The sequence below is a fragment of the Aythya fuligula genome, chromosome 3 (assembly GCF_009819795.1).
Source record: "Aythya fuligula isolate bAytFul2 chromosome 3, bAytFul2.pri, whole genome shotgun sequence".
NCBI lineage: Eukaryota > Metazoa > Chordata > Aves > Anseriformes > Anatidae > Aythya > Aythya fuligula.
Genome location: NC_045561.1, coordinates 53,139,368 through 53,158,901, shown reverse-complemented (window position 1 = coordinate 53,158,901; position 19,534 = coordinate 53,139,368). Strand labels below are relative to the sequence as shown.

Here is a 19,534-nt window from a genome sequence, read left to right as displayed (position 1 = left end):
ATTTAAAGATCCAGTTTGCATTTTGTGTGAGATGGAGTTACATCAGCAAACAAACCCAAGCATTCCCCTGTTCCACGCATCTATGGTATCCACACCAAGTCCTATTCACAGACAGGCATGATAGCACTACAGAAATGGTCAGGCAAATCTGCCTAGGACACATCATGTCCTGAAAGTCTGCAACCCGTTTTACCATTCAGCAACCAGAACATGTTGAAAATGGGGGAGACAGTGTCATTGAAGTGTTTATGGTATGGAAAGCAGAGTCACAGATGAACCTTGATGGACACAAATGAGGAGAACATGTTATACATGGGCAAGGATTTTGAGGTGGGGAGAAGGTGCATTTTCTAACTGGATTGCTTTCCCGGAGCCTTCTGCAGTCATATCTGTTAGGACTACTGACTGGAGATAAATTTTTCCAAGGCCAAAACATAACTCAAATGCTCATTCAGTTCAACATGCTATATTTAGGGATTTTCTTTATTCTGTATTAGAAATGTTCCTCCTCCTCAACTTTTTGTCAGAAATTGACCTGATTCAAAATCTGAATATCCCTGTCATTTGGAGAAGTCTAGATCCAGAAAATATTTTTGAAGTTCATACTCACTTCTGAATTAAATTAATAGAAATTTCATTTCAGATAGCATTTGAAAAATGTCTCAGTCATGTGGTTTAATTTTTAGGTAGTCCTGTGGTCTTGTGTATGGAGCCAGGAGTTGGACTCAATGATCCTTGTGGGTCCCTTCATTCAAACTCAGGATATTCTATTGTTCTTTTGTGGATTGGATACAGTTTTTTGTTTGTTTGTTTGTTTGTTTTTGTTTGTTTTTTAACGGTGAACTTTCTTCTTCTAATTTCTTATGGAAAAAGTGAAATGTTTTTGTCTCCATTTTTTCTAATTCACAGTTCAAGAAATGCCACAAACACAAACAACCTTACAATGCATCTAACTAGTTTCAGTGCTCATAGCATTGTTTATAGTTGCTGCCTTTAATGAAATTGTTCAGCAAACACATTCTGTTTTCTTTGTTACCTAGAAGATTCACAAGGATCCCATGTCAATGCAAATGTTCAAGACTTTTAAATCTAGCAGAGATTCTCCATGCATCTGAAGTAAAAGCCATTTCAAAATTTGTTAAAGTCTTTGTTATGAACCAGGTTAATATCAATGACATCAAAACAATTCAGACATTTGCAAAAGCTAATATTTGGTCCTTTTATTAGCATCCCCAACTAATATTGAGTCATGCAGAGAAAAATTTGAAGTAAGCAGTTCTGTTCTGCAAGATTTTTTCCAGTGTTCTGTCATTCCTATTTTCTTGCAAATGCACTTGAAAGATTGCACATGCTTCTCTGAAAATTAAAGTGAGTCAAACCTCTAAGCTCACCCTGAAACAATGCGACCTGAACGTTCTGACACAGACATTAGCCAAGTAACCTGGGATACATCCCCCACAGATGTGAAGCATCTAATTCTTAAAATTCCAGATTCTGCAGGCCTGACTAGCCACTGTCTTTTCTCCCTCAGAAATCTGTTGCTCCACTGGACATGTACTATTTTTCATGAATGCTCACACCATGTTTCACACAGTGTTTCATTTCTGGGGGAGGTCAGAACTTGTTTTGCACTTTTCCTAAATGTTGATAAAACAATAAACAAATTCTTAACCAAGAAGAGCTTTTCTGTAATGTCTAAGAGCCATAACGGATTCCAAATGATAGTATCTTAACTCAGAATAATATGAACATTTGTATCTGTTGTTTTGCACTGATAGAAAACACAGTTGTTGTTCCCACAAGTGAGTGCTTATTTTAAGTGCTTCAAGAGTGTGAGGCCCCAAGCAGTTGAGTGCTTGCAGCTCTCATTAACTTTAGCAGGAGTAAGAATTCTCACTTGGGAAAAACAAAACAAAACAAAAAAACAACACAACTTGTAGAACATCTGTTTCTATGAAAATAGCTTGAACTGTGCTGAGCACTATATACTGCACAATTAGGATTCATACCAAATGCTCTCCAAGGCCCTGTCTATACAAGAAAGAGCTTGTCAGTATACTTAGATCAATACTGATATACTGGCTAGACTTGCCTGTACAGCAAGCACTTACCTGTGAAAAGAATACCCTGTGAATAGAATTTACAAAGCTCCCCAAGTGTTTGAGCAAAGTGTTTTTTTGTTGTTTTCTGAGAATAAAAGATGAATTCACCCTAGGGCTTTCTCTGTCTAAAATAAATAAATAAAATGCTACATTTGTAAAAACTTCCCAGAAAATCTTTCCAGAACAGATTAGTCCTACAACCCTACTGTCATGTAGATAGTAAGAGACACCAAAAATGTCTTTTACAGAAAAGTTTTTTGGAGAAGAAAATAAGTAAATGAAGTTTAATATTCTGGTTTAAACATGGCTTGGTGTGAATGTATTTCATAGCTTCTGAGGAGGGTGGAAAGGACTGCACCTACTAGCTGGTGTGCTGCTCTCTAGGGAGCACAGCAGTCAGAAGGTTCAGGTCAGCATCCACCAGGTACATCTGGCTGAAATAAACCAGCGGCAACAGCTGCTCAAGCAAGGACTGCTGCAGTGATGGTGAGGGAAGTGAAAATGGGCCCATTAAATTTCAAATTCTCTCAAATACCAGACCATGCAAACAGACCTGTCCACACATCTATGAGGACAAGAGTTTCCAAGTGATGGCTTCTTCTCCCTAGCCTCGGGGGAAACATGCCAGCTAGCTGCTAGGAAGAGCTACAGAAGTAGTGAAAGCTACGTAGTCACACAGTTTCTTACAGTTCTGAGCACATTTATTTTGTTACATGCATATTGGCTTTTTGCTTCAATTTCCTCCCTTGCTTCCTCACTCTGACCTTATTCCTTATGTTCTCCTTTCTCGTCTGCATTCTTCCTGTCACCTATCTTTCTCTTCAGCATCTGTCCTGTCACTTCTCTTTACCTGTGCTTTAACTCTTCTTAACTCATTCTACCAATATCTCCTGAAGGAAACTAACACAAAATCTCCAACTATGTGATTAGCTTGATCCTTACTTATATTCTTACTTCCATAAAAAAGCTCACTTCTATCCCTGCCTCAACTAGCTTTCTCTCTTGTTGGTGTAGGTTGAAAGATCTTTGTGGGAAGGATCATCTTCTGTCCTGTTTGCTCAGTGCACAGTGAAATAGACTTTATCTCAGTCAGACTCTAGGTGGTACCACAGTAATCTCTGCTAAGGATAGAAGTTTAGGAAGCCATGGCTCTCCTAAAATTAATGTAAAGAAGTATAAGTAAATGTAGAAAATGTGTTATTACACACTGCGCTGCAAAAAGCTGAAAAAGCTAGACATGAACTAGATAAAGATACAACCCCATTGTCAGACACATGCACAAAATTGACTCCATTGAGAGTTGCAAAAGCCTTAGTGAGAGCTGAATCCATCTACTAAACTTTTGCTACAAGTGGTGAATACTACACGTATATACATGTATATACATGTATGTGACCATGCCAAGTTTGGCAGTTCTGCTCCACCACTGAAGTGTGGGTAAGACTGAGCAGACACTAACTGATTTCTCAGCCTGCAGCTTGGCATGTGCAAATCATGTTCTGGTGAATAACACCACTAGCTGCAGATGCTCAATAGACCTTCCTCATCTCCCTTCTGCTTTCTCCTTCCTCTTTTTCTGGTGCATTTACTTTGTATGGATAAGGTAATATTCTGATCTGGGCTTCCCGATTGCCCGTGTGACAGGTAAGCTATTTCTTTCACAAAAAGACACTTCTCTGCATCTCGAGAAAGCAGCTAGCTTGTGGGTGAAGGGCCAGCAGTGAGAAGCTCATGAAGGAGCAAACTAAGGATATTGCTAATGTTCCAATGAAAGATGAGGTGGCAAAGAATAAATGCTTCTACCTTTATTTGTTCTTTTTAATGAGAGAAGATTCAAACCTTTTCTAACAATCATTAGGCTTGTATATTAAAATTGCCTTTGTGTTTTGCTTATGTTCACCGAGGGATATGCTTTGGAAACGGGAATAATCACAGATGCATGGATGCCAAATATGTAACAAAAATTATTTTTTTTTCCCCCAAAAAAGCTAAGCAAAAATAGCCTGAATAAAAACAATCTTTCTCCTGGTATCTGCTGTGCCATAAAATTCCTACTCTGTAAACAGGTAAATGGCACAATACTCCTTAATATGTGTGTGTATACAAGTATATTTATATATTTATATATCTATCTATCAAAACCTACACTAGCCAACACAGATATTGATCTGATACAAGAACTGCATGCAGATGACCTTTGTTTACTTCTTGCATCTCTTCCAGGAGAAACAGGGCCTTGTAGGCCTTTCTTGTACATCAATCAGAAAGTGTACATGCAGTTTCTTCTCTTTTCAGTTTACTGATGAAATGGTAGGAGAGAGACATATATATCGGCCCAACCCTGTCTCCCTCAACAGACAGAATAGATTTGATTATTCTCTAACCCATTCTAAATCGGACACCTGTTGTAAACCTTATGTGAATGAAACACTCTGTTTTGGGTGTTGTGTATATACATGCACGGGTGTTGTGTATATACATGCACGCTGGACCCTATCATGCAAGGTACCTTTGAAAGCCCTCAGCTTTTGGGCATCAACTAGAGTATAGAACAACTTGCACCATGCAGGACTGGGGTCTCTGTGTGTGAATACACCAGCTTCAAATGTAGCCCTGAAGGTGTTCAGACTTTCAAATAGCTACAAATCAGTATAAACTGTAACTTCAGAATACATGTCATCTCCAAGCGGGTGGCCTGAATCCAGAGATGACATCTCCACTGCTAGTCATACCTGATGGTTAGTCCTGTCCACAGTGTTGGCAGTGGAAGCATGGTCACGAGTGTTTTGGCGGACTCGGGTGGAGTTTTGCTGCTCAATGGTTGAGGAGGTGGGGATGCAGAACTCTCTGAAACATCTTTTGAAATTCTCATCTAGAAATGCATACAGGACTGGATTAAGGCAACTATTTGTATACCCTAAAGCAATACAGAAGTGCCAGGAGACAGTTTGGAAAGTAGTTTCTGGGATGTTGACCAGGGCTTTAACGATGACATAAATGTGGATGGGAGTCCAGCAGACGATAAACACTGCCACCACTACAAGAACCATCCTTGTGATTCTCCGCAAGTTCCTGTCCTTCTCCTTGGAGCCAGATAACATGCGAACACTCTTCAGGCGTAAAATCATCAGTCCATAGCACACAGTAATGATCAGGACTGGCATGATGAAAGCAAAGATGAAAACACAGATTTTCAAGAGGTTCTCCCAGTACCAAGCAGGGTGAGAGAACTTAAGTGTGCAGTCAATAGAGCCTAGAGATAAAAAAAAAAAAAAGAGTAGAGAAGAACAAGCTGGTCAGTTTGGCACTTGCTTCCCTTCAAAACTTTTTTGTTATATATCATGAGCAAATACATGAAGATTTACTATGTAAATAACAAAAACAAAGCAATCTGTGATCTGTCATTGGCACAAATACTGATAGAACACAGCACTGCAAAATATGTATGAAGCCTTAGAAAAACAAGAGCAAAAAGTAACGTTCTTTGTATTATATTGTTTGGAATTCTGCATATATTTAACAAGAAAAACAGTTGAATTGTCATAAATGTTCAAACTTTGGCTCATTTTCACTTTTAAGATAAAACCTGGTGAAAATATGATGATTTCAGCACTGTAGTTTGGGCATTTAAAGGCAAAGGGGAAAAGGATGACATGACACATGGCAACTGTGCACTTTGGAGTGTTTTTGATTTATGTTGAGATGCTGTCACTTGAAGGACACCACTGAGCACCAGTGATCCAGAACGTGCTCTCAGTTCTGTACCACGTTCTGCTAGATGAGGTAGAAAATGAAGACCAGCAACTTCAGTGGGAATATCTGGGGTAAAGCACAGGCTCCTGTGCTTTAACAGAGTGCATATACCCCTATAGCTGAAGGTAGGCACAAATGCTTTTCCAAACACTACAATGGCTGTCTAGGGCAGCAAGACTCACATGGATCCCGCTGGAGTTGCTGGTTGTCAAAGACTGATCACATGAAGAGCTGTCTCTCTGGTCAAGAAGAGCCAGCTGCCAAATTTTTCAAGATGGCTATTTGCACTAACACCTGATTCATACAGCTTGCAGGTCAAAAGTTAGTTCACTGTCTCTACAATAAAAAGAAAGAATGCAGAAAGGAGTTTAAACACTGAAATATTCAATTTAGGAATGAAAACAAGACTTACCATGCCTGTATTTAGTAGTTGCCATGAACATAACTGGCAGTCCAATGGCAGAAGAAAGAATCCAGTTGCAGACGTTAACTATTTTTGCATTTCTGGGGGTACGAAAATCAAGGGCCTTAACTGGGTGGCAGACAGCTACATAGCGATCCACACTCATGGTGCAGAGCGTAAAGATACTGGTGAACATATTGTAGTAGTCTATGGATATAACAATTTTACAAAGGATTGTACCAAATGGCCATGTTCCCATCAAATAATTCACGCTCTGGAATGGCAGAGTACTTGTTGCTAATGCATCTGCCAATGCAAGATTGAAAATATAGATATTGGTGGCAGTCTTCATTTTCGTGTACCTAGAAAAAAAAAATCAGCAAAGAATGTGAATGATCACAACTATCAATGTCAAACAAAATTGAGGCCAGAACAACATCCCATAATCAGCCCATAAATCATGGCAAGTGACTTTCAGATTAGCATGCCAGAGGATGGGTAGAGAAAAACTCAGAACAAATGGAACACCATCTCTTCACTGACACTACGATGGGCCTTATTCCACTTAAATATGAAACAATTTTTGGTTTTGGTGTCTTGTTTTCATTGTTGGTTTAAGCCTAAAAGTTCTTGGACTTTCCATTATTTCATGTAATGGGCTCTGTAGGCTATTAATGAAAGATTCTGCTTGATGTACTCTGTAATCTTTGTTTTTCTAATCACCATTTTCTTATAACGAAAGGAATCCAAGCTTTTGCGGTGATAGAAAGCATTTACTTCCACAATTGCTTAAACAACAAAAGCCTACTGAAATTCACAATATTCCTTTCAGTGATTTCTATGGGATTTGAGTATTGCTCTGTACTGAATATTTAGAGATTTTATAAAGAGCTTATTTCTAAAAAGCACATTTTGTTAAAGGTGTATTTCTCCAAATAAGTAGATTATCAGTGTCCCCAGGATTGTATTTTTTATATGAACAAATAAATACTGAAAATTGATTAAAACAGATTTTTATCAGCATGAAAAATAATGGTCCTCAAAATGGAGCTCTTCAAAGCCTTGATCTTAGCTGTTATTATATCTGTTCTTAAGGTATCCTTAAGTCTACCTATTTGAAGAAACCATACAAACAGTTCTATCAAATTGCTATACTTCAGAGGACTGGATTTTATATGTAATTAAAGTCACAGGCTATCTATAGAGCTAACTTATAATGCTGAAAGCACTGTGTTTATAAATGTGATCTTTTAGCAGATATTGTTTTCACACTTTCATTCAAGGCCATTAAAGAATCTTAAACCAAACAAATGTGTAAAGAAAAAATCTTAAAGGCAAGCCCCAGAAAATGTGAATGCTGGTATTTAAATTAGACTGGCAGTTTAGTATCTGAAACACTGACTACATTAAGTTTTGCATTACACTGAGTAAGGTTGCAAGTGAGGACAGAAGTTGGCTTTGAGCAACATTACTTTTATTTTCACAGCTCTGCAGTGAAATATGAATACAGTAACATGATGATTCAACATTTTGGTGAACATTTAGCTCAACAGTGCCATGGATAAATATTCAATTTATTTATGCTCATTATAATACTGACACCCACCAATATGCTTCTTCTATCTCCTCATGGCAGGTTTTGTACCATAAAACATCAATTTTTATACAGTGCTTTTTGTTGATATTAGGAGATGATAGATCAGATTCACAACTTTAAGTCTGTCTAACTCTGTAGGCAGCACTCCATCTCGCTTTTATCTGTTCTATCCAGCAAAGATTTAAAATACACTTGGAATAAGCAAATGCAGTAAGGAAAGCCCTTTGAATCCTTCTGAAATAGCCACTAAGTTCCTAGCACTCCAGGATAAATAAAAACCTTCAACTGCCAGGCCATGGGCCAACTGTAGTTTGCAAACCAAACAAAAGGTTCATCAAACTAACCTAGATAGACTCTGCTTCCAGTGTACAAAGTGTAATAGCACCTTGAGCAGGGAAAAAGGCGCACCTTGCCATCCACATCCTTACATGCAAGAAGAAAGAGATGTGTTCATGCCTGTGCATCTCTCTCTTTCTGTAAGATGTGTGCCACAGCTCTGTTTGTGGTCCACTTCAACAGGGAAGTCTCCAGATGATCACCTTTAAATATTTTGAAGAAATGTTTTAAGTCTCAATGGCTCAAATAAAGAGCAAATTAACATGAATAACATAACGTACAAAGGGAGGAAGGAAGGAAGGAAGGAAGGAAGGAAGGAAGGAAGGAAGGAAGGAAGGAAGGAAGGAAGGAAGGAAGGAAGGAAGGGAAAGAAAGAAAGAAAGAAAGAAAGAAAGAAATTAAATAAAGAAAGAAAGAAAGAAAGAAAGAAAGAAAGAAAGAAAGAAAGAAAGAAAGAAAGAAAGAAAGTAAGAAAGAAAGGAAGGAAGGAAGGAAGGAAGGGAAAGGAAAGGAAAGGAAAGGAAAGGAAAGGAAAGGAAAGGAAAGGAAAGGAAAGGAAAGGAAAGGAAAGGAAAGGAAAGGAAAGGAAAGGAAAGGAAAGGAAAGGAAAGGAAAGGAAAGGAAAGGAAAGGAAAGGAAAGGAAAGGAAAGGAAAGGAAAGGAAAGGAAAGGAAAGGAAAGGAAAGGAAAGGAAAGGAAAGGAAAGGAAAGGAAAGGAAAGGAAAGGAAAGGAAGAGAATTTAGTCCATAGCATGCTTTTTCTAAGCCTAATAGACACAGCTGATAGACTGGCACCTGAGTCTTGTCCAATGGACAAACCATTTCCATTCATGTGTGTTGAAATATAGACTCCTCCAGACCCTTCAGCCCTTTTGTAACACATCAGTCTTACACCATCTTTGTACCACTGTCTGGTGCAAAGACTAAACACAGACTAGCTTCTCTAGCTTCTTTGCATATCTTAGGAGATAGAATGGCTGATGGAAGATTGGTAACAACTACTTTCAGCAGCACGAAGTCTACAGACAAAGCTTTTGTCCATAGAATGCTAATTTGGAGACGAAGGCTGCTTCAATTGATCTGTGTTTAAGTAAAATGCAAAATATATGAAAAACTAGCTTAATTAGAAAAGATTCATTGCAGAAAGCAGCCATTTGTGAAACTTGCTTGGCTGCTCAAAGAAACAACAGACAGCAATTACGTCTTGCATTCAGACAACCTCACATAACTCTTGTTGATGCTGGAGATTTGGTTAGCGTTCAAATTCATGTTCTTCCTGCATAAATGACTTGTTAAACAAATGAAAAATCATTATGTGCATGCATTAGATTAGTTGAGGTCTCCTTGGGTGGGAAGATTAAAACATGTGAAGCATGCCTAGTTGAACCAATTTAAATGAACATTTATTTTCATGGCTGTTCTGGTACATCTTGTACATGCAACCCCCCAAAAAAAGGATTTTTTTTTTGTGTGTGTGTGCTTTCCTAAAACATGAGGTATATTCAATTTTTATTGAGCCCTTGATGGTTTGACAAAGGTTTAGTCTGGGCTGGACAACCCTTTCTTCTCTTTAACAATCCAGTAAGCATGTTTGATGCTGAAATGATGTCTCTCTGCTAGGCCATATCCTGAAAAGTACCTTTGGTCTCAAGTAATAGAATTAACTGATGGCTATCCTTTCTAATTGTCCTTTTCCTTTCTTTGCATTGCAGTGGGTCTCTTTCTAAAACGTTAAAGACCTGCTCAGTATCTCAGTTACAACTGTGGTTTTGTAGGAGGCTGCTCCTGATTAACGCTTTGAAAGCTTTAAAAGTAACATATGTTCTGTAAGAGTCTAATCTACCTGTCTGGGACCACATGGTTTCATCAGCTTAAAGACTTGGTATTTGATTCTTATATTCATAAATACTCCAGGATACTTATGCTGTAAAGCCATTAAACTCAAGCTCTACGTACAAGCAACATAAATTTGTGTACAAACCTTACATGTTATTATGTAGTCAGGCCATCTGGATTGGAGGTGACATACTGTGGTTAACAATCAACTCATCCTTTTGATTTATGTTCCCCATAGGAGATTACATATGTGGATGTAATTCAAAAATAACAATCCCTCAGGGAAAGGATGCAAAAAAAAAACCACCAAAACCAAACCAAACAAAACAACAACAACAACAAACACAGAAAACAAAGCCAACTCCAGCAGGTACAACACTATAACAGAAAATGTTCATGCTTAATCAAAGTGAAATTCTGCACATTTGCTTACTTCCTGCACTGACCCTGAGTTTGGGGGCAAAAACTGAACTGGGGAAGGGAACAAAATGTACTGCCATTAAGACAGACAACCGTTTGCTGCCATTCAAACCTTGCCAGTCACTGCTGTGAAGGAGATCAGAGTGCAAATGCTGAACTCCGTTGGTGAATATAGGGCACCATGAAGTTATCTATTGCCTAAAGATAAAATTAATCTGGCTTCTCTCTCAGATTTTACATGATTACAAGACAGCAAAACCTAACTAAGCTTTGGGGTTGTGAAGTGTGTATTGGTGGTTTAATTAGAATCATTAAAAATTCAAACAAATACCAGGCATCGCTTTAGGTGCCAAGGCATGACATACTGAGTGTGATAGGCCTAAGAGTGAAAGGCATAGTTATTTGATGTACTTGGTGGGGAATGCAGCAAGTCCTACAACCACAGGATGCCAGAAAAGCTGTCCTCTAACTTCCTCGCATACCAGCAAGTGGATGCATGTTTGCTAAAGGAGCTTCAAGGTATGTTCTCAATGTGGATCTGAATGTAGGACACACAACTGCTTCAGCTGCTACCTCTTTTCTCCCTCATCCTTTGTTTTCCCACTGCTAAGTCCATTTTTCACTTTATTCTTCTCCATAGCACAAGTGAACTGAATCCAGAATTTCACCAAAGTTTACTTCCCAAGCTATCTTCCTATCTTTGACTTCCCAGCTTGATTTTTCCCCATATCTTGCTGTATTAAGGCATGTGCAGACCCACCACTTGGTGGCTTTTGCTCACACAGCCCAGTTAGGAGAAGGAAACAGAGCACACCACTTTTCATGGAGGAGCATCTGCTCAGGTCCTCTTCTCCTGTACTCAGAACCAATTAGCAACTTCAATCAGGCCTCAGCTTTGGAGCAGGGCGAGCTAAATGAAAGCCTCTGAGGCAGACATGACTTTCTTCAGACACCATTGCTGGTCTTTTCAGGAATGTTGTTGTGCCAATAACAGAGAGTCCTGAGGGCATCTGACTCATCCTGTTTTCAATTAATTACAATAATGTGTTGAGCTTTGGGCTAAAATTCTCTTGCTGCTGGTTTTTTTTTTTTTTTTTTTTTTTTTTTTTTTTTTTTTTTTTTGTTACTGAGAGGGATCATATGGTGTTCCTCTTTCTGCTCTTTGGTTTGAATTAGTAAGCTTAGTCTTTTCCCAGGGGAAAAAAATTCCCCCCCCCCCCCCCCCCTCCCCAAATAATAAATCAACAACAAGAACAACAGAATAAGCTTCTATCTTTGGGAAAAATAGCTACTTTGCAGGGGAAGGCTGGTCCTTTCCCTTCCGGTCTGAATGAAAGGATTAACTAGCAGGAAGATTAATCCAGACAGAAAACAAGAAAACACACACTCCACAGTGACCAACAGGTAACTATTTTATTATCATATTTCTCTCATTATTTTCATGCCTTTTTAATTACATGTATATGCAAAATATCCTTGGAGCCAGCTAAGGACAGGTCTTTAGATATATATCCACATCAATTTGCCAGGCAAACATTCAAGATGTTGCAATGTCTTATAACTCCTATCACCCTAATTTATTTTTCTTTTCCCAGACACCACCAACAGCTATTTAATAATAAAAAGAAATGACAGCAATATGTATATTCCAATTCCCATACAGTCAACTGCTAGTACACTGAACTCTTCCCCTCAGCCTAGTAAGAAAAGGGAAACATTATCCCCAAATTATTCCAGGACTTATTCTGACCTGATTGTTAAGCCACCTTTAGCTCAGTTTCTGTGTGCTTGGAAGCACGTATGGGTTGTCAGTAATGGCTGTTGCTTTCACAGTTATTGTGTAACACATCTCTGAGAAATAAATCAATGGTGCTAAAAACAATAACTCCGATATATTGTCATTATCAGGCAGCAGGTGCTTATTGCTGAAGTTTTTTGCTTTGCCAGGAAGACGTGCAAGGAAAACTGTCAGCATCTTTAACTTAACTTTCTCCCCTGTGCATTCAGGGAAGTGAAACCACTGACTACATCAATGATAACCGAGGTGAAATTTTTATAGGAGGGACAAGTTAACAGCTATTTTCCCTATTTTCAGAAGATAAGAAATCTTCCAGGTGCTGGTTCCCTCCTCCTGGTTTCTGTTCTTATCTCCTCATGTGAGGACTGTACATGAGACATCCCCTACTTAGTTCATAAGCTGGCAGGGAAGCTTTTGAAGGTAGTCTTGCTGCTAGAAGATATAAGATCCACAAAAGACTGATGAGGAAGAGCAGTTGTTATCCTCCCTGGTAAAAGGCTATCATAGTGAATATATAGAGTCTTTTCTGTGCAAGAGACAAGAATTTTCTTGTGAATGTGTTAAGTGTGACCTGGAAAGGAGCAACAGAGGTGAGATAAAGAGACTGGAGAGACTGGAGAGATGGTAAAGCTGCAGGAAGATGTGCCTGTAAAGCGAGAGTAATGGGGAAAGCTGGAGATGATGGAGAAAGGCATGACAGACAGATGGAGCAAGACTGTGTGTTTTGAGAAGACCAAATGAAAAGTACAAGAAAATATGGATTTGGTCCCATGTGACAAGGATGAGATAGCATCTGATACTAGAGCTCTAATGGAGGAACTGATTCCATCATTTTAGGAGGATTTGTGAAACTGGTTTCCTGGATAATTTTTCTACAGAGGCAGCAGATCCTAGGGCTGGAGGTCAGCACTGAGCAAGGGGAGAACAGCACAAGGCACCTTAACCACTGCTCCTTGCTCCGCTTCAAAAAAGACTCCTGTTACACTGGGATTGCTCTGTACCATGCAGTGAGGAGGAGACGCCCCATCCTACACAAGCAGCTTTGTTTTGAGGTTTTATTCCTGATCTGAGGTACAAGATCTTATAGCTGATAATTGAACACTTCTCAGTGAGAAGGTGGAAAACATATGCTATTTCATGTTCTTCACAGTTACGCGAGTAGCTATAGTCTGTCATCTTTACTTTTTTTCATCATGCAAATTCAAAGGGAAATATGAATAAAATTTAAAAGTGTTTATCATTGAACAGATGAATGAGAATGCTTTTTAACAGTTAGGCTAAGCTGTGGAACTCCTTGCTAGTGAATACCCTTAAAATCCAACTTCCAAAGGGGAGCAGGGTCTTTGAAAGATAATGATAGCATCCCCACTAATACACCAATAAAGACAAATTCCATTGTATAGGCAAAGATGATTATGAGAAGAACTTTGAGATAAGCCTAATAGCAATTCACTAAATATCTGCTTTCAGGTTTTTCCAAGATATAGTTATAATGAATGGATTTGTGTTTTGAAGATAATTATCAAGGACTGAAAGCTTATTTTCACTTGGAATTGTAATGAAAATAAATTGTTTTTTTTGAAAATATCCATTAATGAGGATCTCTAGAAAATGATTTTACTTCAGAAAATGATTGTTGAAAAGTGGTAATAAAAACAGCTTTGTTGAAAAGTGGTAATATTTGTGACAATTTATTTCCAACCTTATTTTAGATTCTGTTTTATTTAGGATTGCTGCATGGAAATGTTCACAGAAAATGAAAAAAAAAAAAGCAAAATGTTCACAGAAAGATGTTGAAAAACATGCTGATGCAAACTGCAGCTCAGAAAGTCTGTCCACAGTGTAACAGACTGCTAGAAGGAGTATCACACAGAGATGCTGTTATTTCTTCTACTCTTTGTCTAAACACCAGCTACTGGCTATGGCTGGAAAAGAGGTCATTAAGTTAGAATGATACTGAAACATTCATAATGTTTTGTCTGAGATATTTGTAAGTATGTCATCTTTTCATCTAGTTGCCACAAAAAGTCAGTAATATTACACTGTTTTTTACAAGGAAAGTAAAAACATTTTGGAAGTGTTTAACATTATTTTTCCTGCAGGCCATCATCAAAATGATACTCCAGAAAATACAGCAGGATCAGAACAGTTTTTCCAAGAGGAATTGAAAGAGAGGTGAAGTTTTATGTCCACTTCTGCCCAGGATTGCCAGGGGGCAGCTGCTGGCTAAGTGTAGGGACCTCCCCTGTGGGGTCAGCCCCATGTCCCACAGGTGAGAGCTGGCTGGGGCCAGGTGCCAGGTGCCCACGGTGCCACCAGCTCTGGAGAGGCTGCTGGATAGTATCCTGTACCTGCTCCTGAGGCAGACCAAGGCCATTCAGGGGTCTCTGACCATGGTCCTATCAATATAATTTAAACAAAATGAGAATACAAAGGTATCAGTGGTGTTTTACCTATCTGCTTCCCTTGATCCTGGGGGAGGGAGGGGAGCACCTCACTAGTCAAACATTTACCCATTAGCAAAGGTTAGTAAACTTCTACTGCAAACAGTGTGCAGAGACACCTGCCTTTCTGTAATGCCAGATGCTAAGGCTCACCCTCTCACTGTACCTCTCATTTAACTCGCCTTCTGTGCTGTTCCTGACCAGTCAGGCTCCTTCAGTTATGTTCACAGATCTTCTCTGACTTGTACCAGTGAGCACCATGAATTCATAATAGACGCTACTGGTTAAGGCTGTTGGTAACAACATGGAGGTGGAAATATTTGTTTTCAGACAGCTGACAGCATTAGCATACACAGTTACACAGTATTACCCAAATGCAGAGATGTTCATGTGACTGTGGGCAGGAAAGAAAAGAATTAATTTTATGGATTTATTGGTTTTTAAATTCCCTGATGTATGTTGCTACAAGACATTCTGTGGGCCTTCTTTCACACTGCTTCTGTGACTCCATGTTGCCTTGCAAAGAAGAGCTCTGTTTTTTAGAGAAATTGTCTTCATTTCAGCCTCTTTCAAGCTTGAGATCACTTTCAGCTTACATGTATTTCTCTAATCTGACTCTCCACTTCAAATGCTATAACCTCTTTGTAAACTCCCCAATTCTCCCCTTCTTTACACGTGTGATAATACTTATTCCTCTGGAGACATCAATTCTTCCTATAATTGAAATTTCACCCCAAATTCCCTTCTTAATAAAATACTTTTCCTGAAGCTTGAGTGAGCCAGGTTGTAGTAAACAGAGCTTTCAGTACAGTGTAGTCTTTCCAAATTAGATGATGTTTCAGTCACAGCTTTTTTGTCTTGTTTTGTTTTTGTTTGTTTTTCTTTTCAAAACATTGTTATGATGTTGGTTTGAGAAATGGAAAAAGCCCTTTGCTTCAAAGAGCGTTTCTTTCCCTATTTAAATATTGTGGGCTTTTTTTTTTTTTAAAACAAACAAACAAACAAACAAACAAACTTGAGTAATCATTTACTGTAATGAAATAAGGCATTTCTCTCCTCCTGCGAAGGACCACAGAGTACCTCAGGCCCCTTTGTTTATGATATGTGACAAAATTAATAGCAAAGCAATCAAGGCATCACTCTTGACTTGAGTGGCGCCAGCAGCTACTGATGGAATCACAGTCCTCTCGGGGCACTTCACATGGTGGAGTGCTGGGGTCTCAGAGAGCTACTCCACTCTTCTAGACTGGTGATGCCAAAGATGTTCAGCAACAATCTTTCACAGCTTTCCAGCATTGTGCATGCGGCCTTAATCACAGGGCACATTCTTCCCACTCTGATGTGTGACTAATATCCCACTGACTTGACTAGAAAGCAGGAAAAGCCTATAGATTACTGTGCAAATTAATTCAATACCATGTGGTACTAATTGTGCACTGTCTTGTTGCACTCTGCAGCAGCTAGAAGTAGCGTTTGTTGTTGGAACGCCCGTAACTACACTGTGTTCATATCAGCAATTCACACTTACACAAAACACATAAGGAAAACAGATAATAAAAATTATCTACAGATTTTTCAGATTACTGGAAATTCATAGCTGGCAGTAAAACCTGACTATTATCGCTGTCACTCAGAAGACATATTTTATACTTCACAAAGGGAACAGCTCAGTGTTAGTAACATGGGGTTCAGCTTCACACACTGCCGATCTAACATGCTGTAAATATTAATTCAAGGAGGAAAATATGCAGCTGAACAGAAAGCATTTGGAAGAATAAGGGGGGTGGTTGATGTTGCATTCTTTATAAAGAAAGAGTTATACAAAGCCAGTGTCACTGTGGATTGATAATGACATCAATTCCACATCAGGCAAGCACTTGCATGGCTCCAGCTCCAAGCCCATAGGTCTGCTTCATGTGGAAGAGTTGGAGTGACTGGATGGAATTTTAAGGTCATCTGTTTATAAGAAGAACATTATAGTTATTACAAAACATATTTCTAAAAAAGCTAAATGTCATATTAACACGCAGCACTCTGAATAGGAAGCCATTGTTGCTTTCACTGGGGCTGGAATCTGAGAGGTGAATAAGGACAGAGTTTCAAAAATCTAATCATTTACCTCCCAACTGTTAGGATTTTCAAGGTAAACTAGGTACCAATATCACTTTAAAATCTTCTTTCTGGTAGTATTAATTCTTCTCAAAATTAATACAAACTTCAAAACCTCCTTTTCCTTGAGCTGGCATGGTGTGAAAGGTAGATAAAGAAGGGGAGCTTTATGTTATGTCAATTGCAATTCAGTGAAAGGTGTGCCTCATATCCTTGGCTGGATCTAAGGATACACGAATGTGAGCACACAATCTCATAATTTCATATGCACATTTAGTATGACTGCAAATGCTGTCATGGTAGTATATCTTTCAACAAGAAATAAATCAAAAAGTTCCCTACTGCAGCTCAGGTAGACTAAACCTATATAGAAGCATAGAAAGGAAAGGCATTTTGTGATGCTTAAACAACAGATCCTATTCAACCATAACATGCAAGCTCTTTTTCATCCCAGACTGGTAAATAAGTGTATGGTATTAACTTGGAAGGAACTCTGTCATATGGAAAGCCGTTTTTGTTGTGAAAGCACAGGAGACCTGGATTCAGTCCTGTCTTTGCCACAGAATTCCTGGGTGGTTTTGGGGAAGCCACTTAATTGATTTGTGTTTTCCTCTGTAAAATGAATATACTTTTTTTTTTTTTTTTTTTTTTTTGTCTTCTCCTATTACTTCCAGCTTTTGTTTTTAAGCTATAATCTCTGGGAAGGATGCTCTCCTAAGACAGAAAGCTAAATGTAGGTGCCTTGTTCATTTTAGCTTTGTGGTGTAAGTGTAATTGAATTAATTAATGCAAGAAATATGAACCTAGAACAGGTTATGCCCACTATAAATATGTAACTCCAGGGATGACCTGCAGCATATGCTCTGCTGACAACCATCCTGGCTCTGTTATACTGTGTGTCTGCTTTTTCTCCCAGAGGAATGCATTCAACACTTGCTCATACAATTGCAGCCATGAGCACTTCTGCAGTCGTACCTTCGTACAGTCTCCAGAGAGAGCTTGAATCTCTGGCTGACCAAAACCACACACCAGTAGAAGAGCTTCCCAGCTCTGCCTATTTAAATCATAATCTCTAAACTATAGTTGTAGTTTGAGCCACTGATGCACACAATGTATGATCCCATTAGGTTTACGAGCTGCACAGGCTTTGCAGTGACATCCCCATGACACGCTGCCACATGCAGAAGGAAGCATCCTCCACCACGCCGTTGCACCCTCCTCAGCTCCAGCTTTTTATGGCCAGCACTGCCTCTAGCAAAACCGGTACGGAGCCTACCGGTGCCTGCGGTGCTCCTGCTGCCCGCTGCCCGCCTGCTACCCCGACCCCTCGGCACCGCTCAAAGGGAAACGGGCTGCTTCGCGGAGCCGGAGAGACCGGAGTCCCGGGGCGAGAAGGGAGCGCACCCCGGGGGCACCCTCCAGCAGCTCCCGTGGGTGGTTCCCAAGGGCAAACACCGGTCCCGTCCCGTCCCGTCCCGCCCCGCCGCTCCGGGAGGTGGCAGTGTTCCTCCACGGAAGCCGCCTGCCCCGACCCCGGGCAACCAAAGGAGGGCCCCCCCTCCGCTTTTTTTTTTTTTTTTTTTTTTTTTTTTTTTTTTACGGTTTACGGCAATGAGATTCGTCACGCGTGGAAGACGCGCTTGCGAGTGACCTTGTAAAGCGCGGCGGCAGCTTGCGGGGGAGAAAGTCGCGACATGCGACAGCGCGGCTGGGCTGCTGGCAGAGGTCTCGACCCCGGCGTTTTTACACACGTGCACATGCACGGAGGTATATACGCACATACAGATACAGACGGATATAAACATGCACAGCAACACTTGGGGGAGCGCATCTATACATCCTGGCGGAGAGAGGCGTTCAGCCGCGATGCCATTTGTAATTTGCTCCTGCCTTTGGTCTGGGGTCAGCTGCGGGGATGTGCACCGCCTGTCTGTGAGCGCATCCTCACACACAGCGACCACAAGCTCTAAAACGCTCCCTGCCCAGCGGAGAGGTGCAAACTTCAGCCCTGGCGGGGCAGAGAGCAGCGGGGCCGCAGCACGGCGGGGTCGCAGCGCATCTCCTCGCAGCGCGGCGCCCAGCCCCGCCGCCCCGTCGCAAGTTTCCTACTCCCGGTTTTTCTCCCTCCTTGGCCCCTTCCCCACAGCCCCTTTCCACTTCCCTCCCCTCCGCCGCCCCAGCGCGACCCCCGTCCCCCTTCTCGACGGCGGCGGCGGGCCGGGCGGGGCGGCACCCACCTGACGATGACATACATGACCAAGAAGTTGCCGAAGAGCCCCACGACGCACACCACGGAGTACAGGGCCATGATGGCGATGGCCGTGACCACCGAGGGCCCCCCGCCCGTGGGCGCGCAGGGCCCGCCGCCTCCTGCGCTGCCGTTGGCCCCGCCGCAGGGCTCGGAGCGGTTCCAGCCCGCCGCCGCCGAGCCGTTCCCCCAGGAGCCCGGCGGGGCGGCCGCGCAGGGCGGCACGGAGGGGCGGCAGGCGGCGGCCGAGGCGTTGGAGACGAACGGGTCCTCCAGGGCGCCGACCAGGAGCGGCGCCGAGCCGTTGCCCAGCAGGTAGGCGACGGCCATGGTGCGAGGCGGTGGCGGTGGCGGTGCCCGGACCGGTGGCGGTGGCGATGCCGGTGGCGGTGCGGAGCGGGCGGTGCCGGGGAGGCGGTGGCGGCGGCGGCTCCCGCCCGCCCCGACGGCGCGCCCCGCCGCTGGGTGCAGGCACATGTGTGCGGCGG

General features: G+C 41.2%; 1 protein-coding gene across 1 annotated transcript; it reads right to left on the bottom strand.

Annotated features, from left to right (window-relative positions):
- Positions 1-731: 731 nt before the first annotated feature.
- On the bottom strand, positions 732-19,177 carry OPRM1 (opioid receptor mu 1). The gene is made up of 3 exons (XM_032184752.1): positions 19,036-19,177; positions 6,268-6,620; positions 732-5,355 (listed from the first exon to the last, which is right to left on the bottom strand). Exons 1-3 carry the CDS (start codon positions 19,104-19,106, stop codon positions 4,829-4,831), a joined length of 951 nt encoding a protein of 316 aa, XP_032040643.1. The 5' UTR covers positions 19,107-19,177; the 3' UTR covers positions 732-4,828.
- Positions 19,178-19,534: the final 357 nt, after the last annotated feature.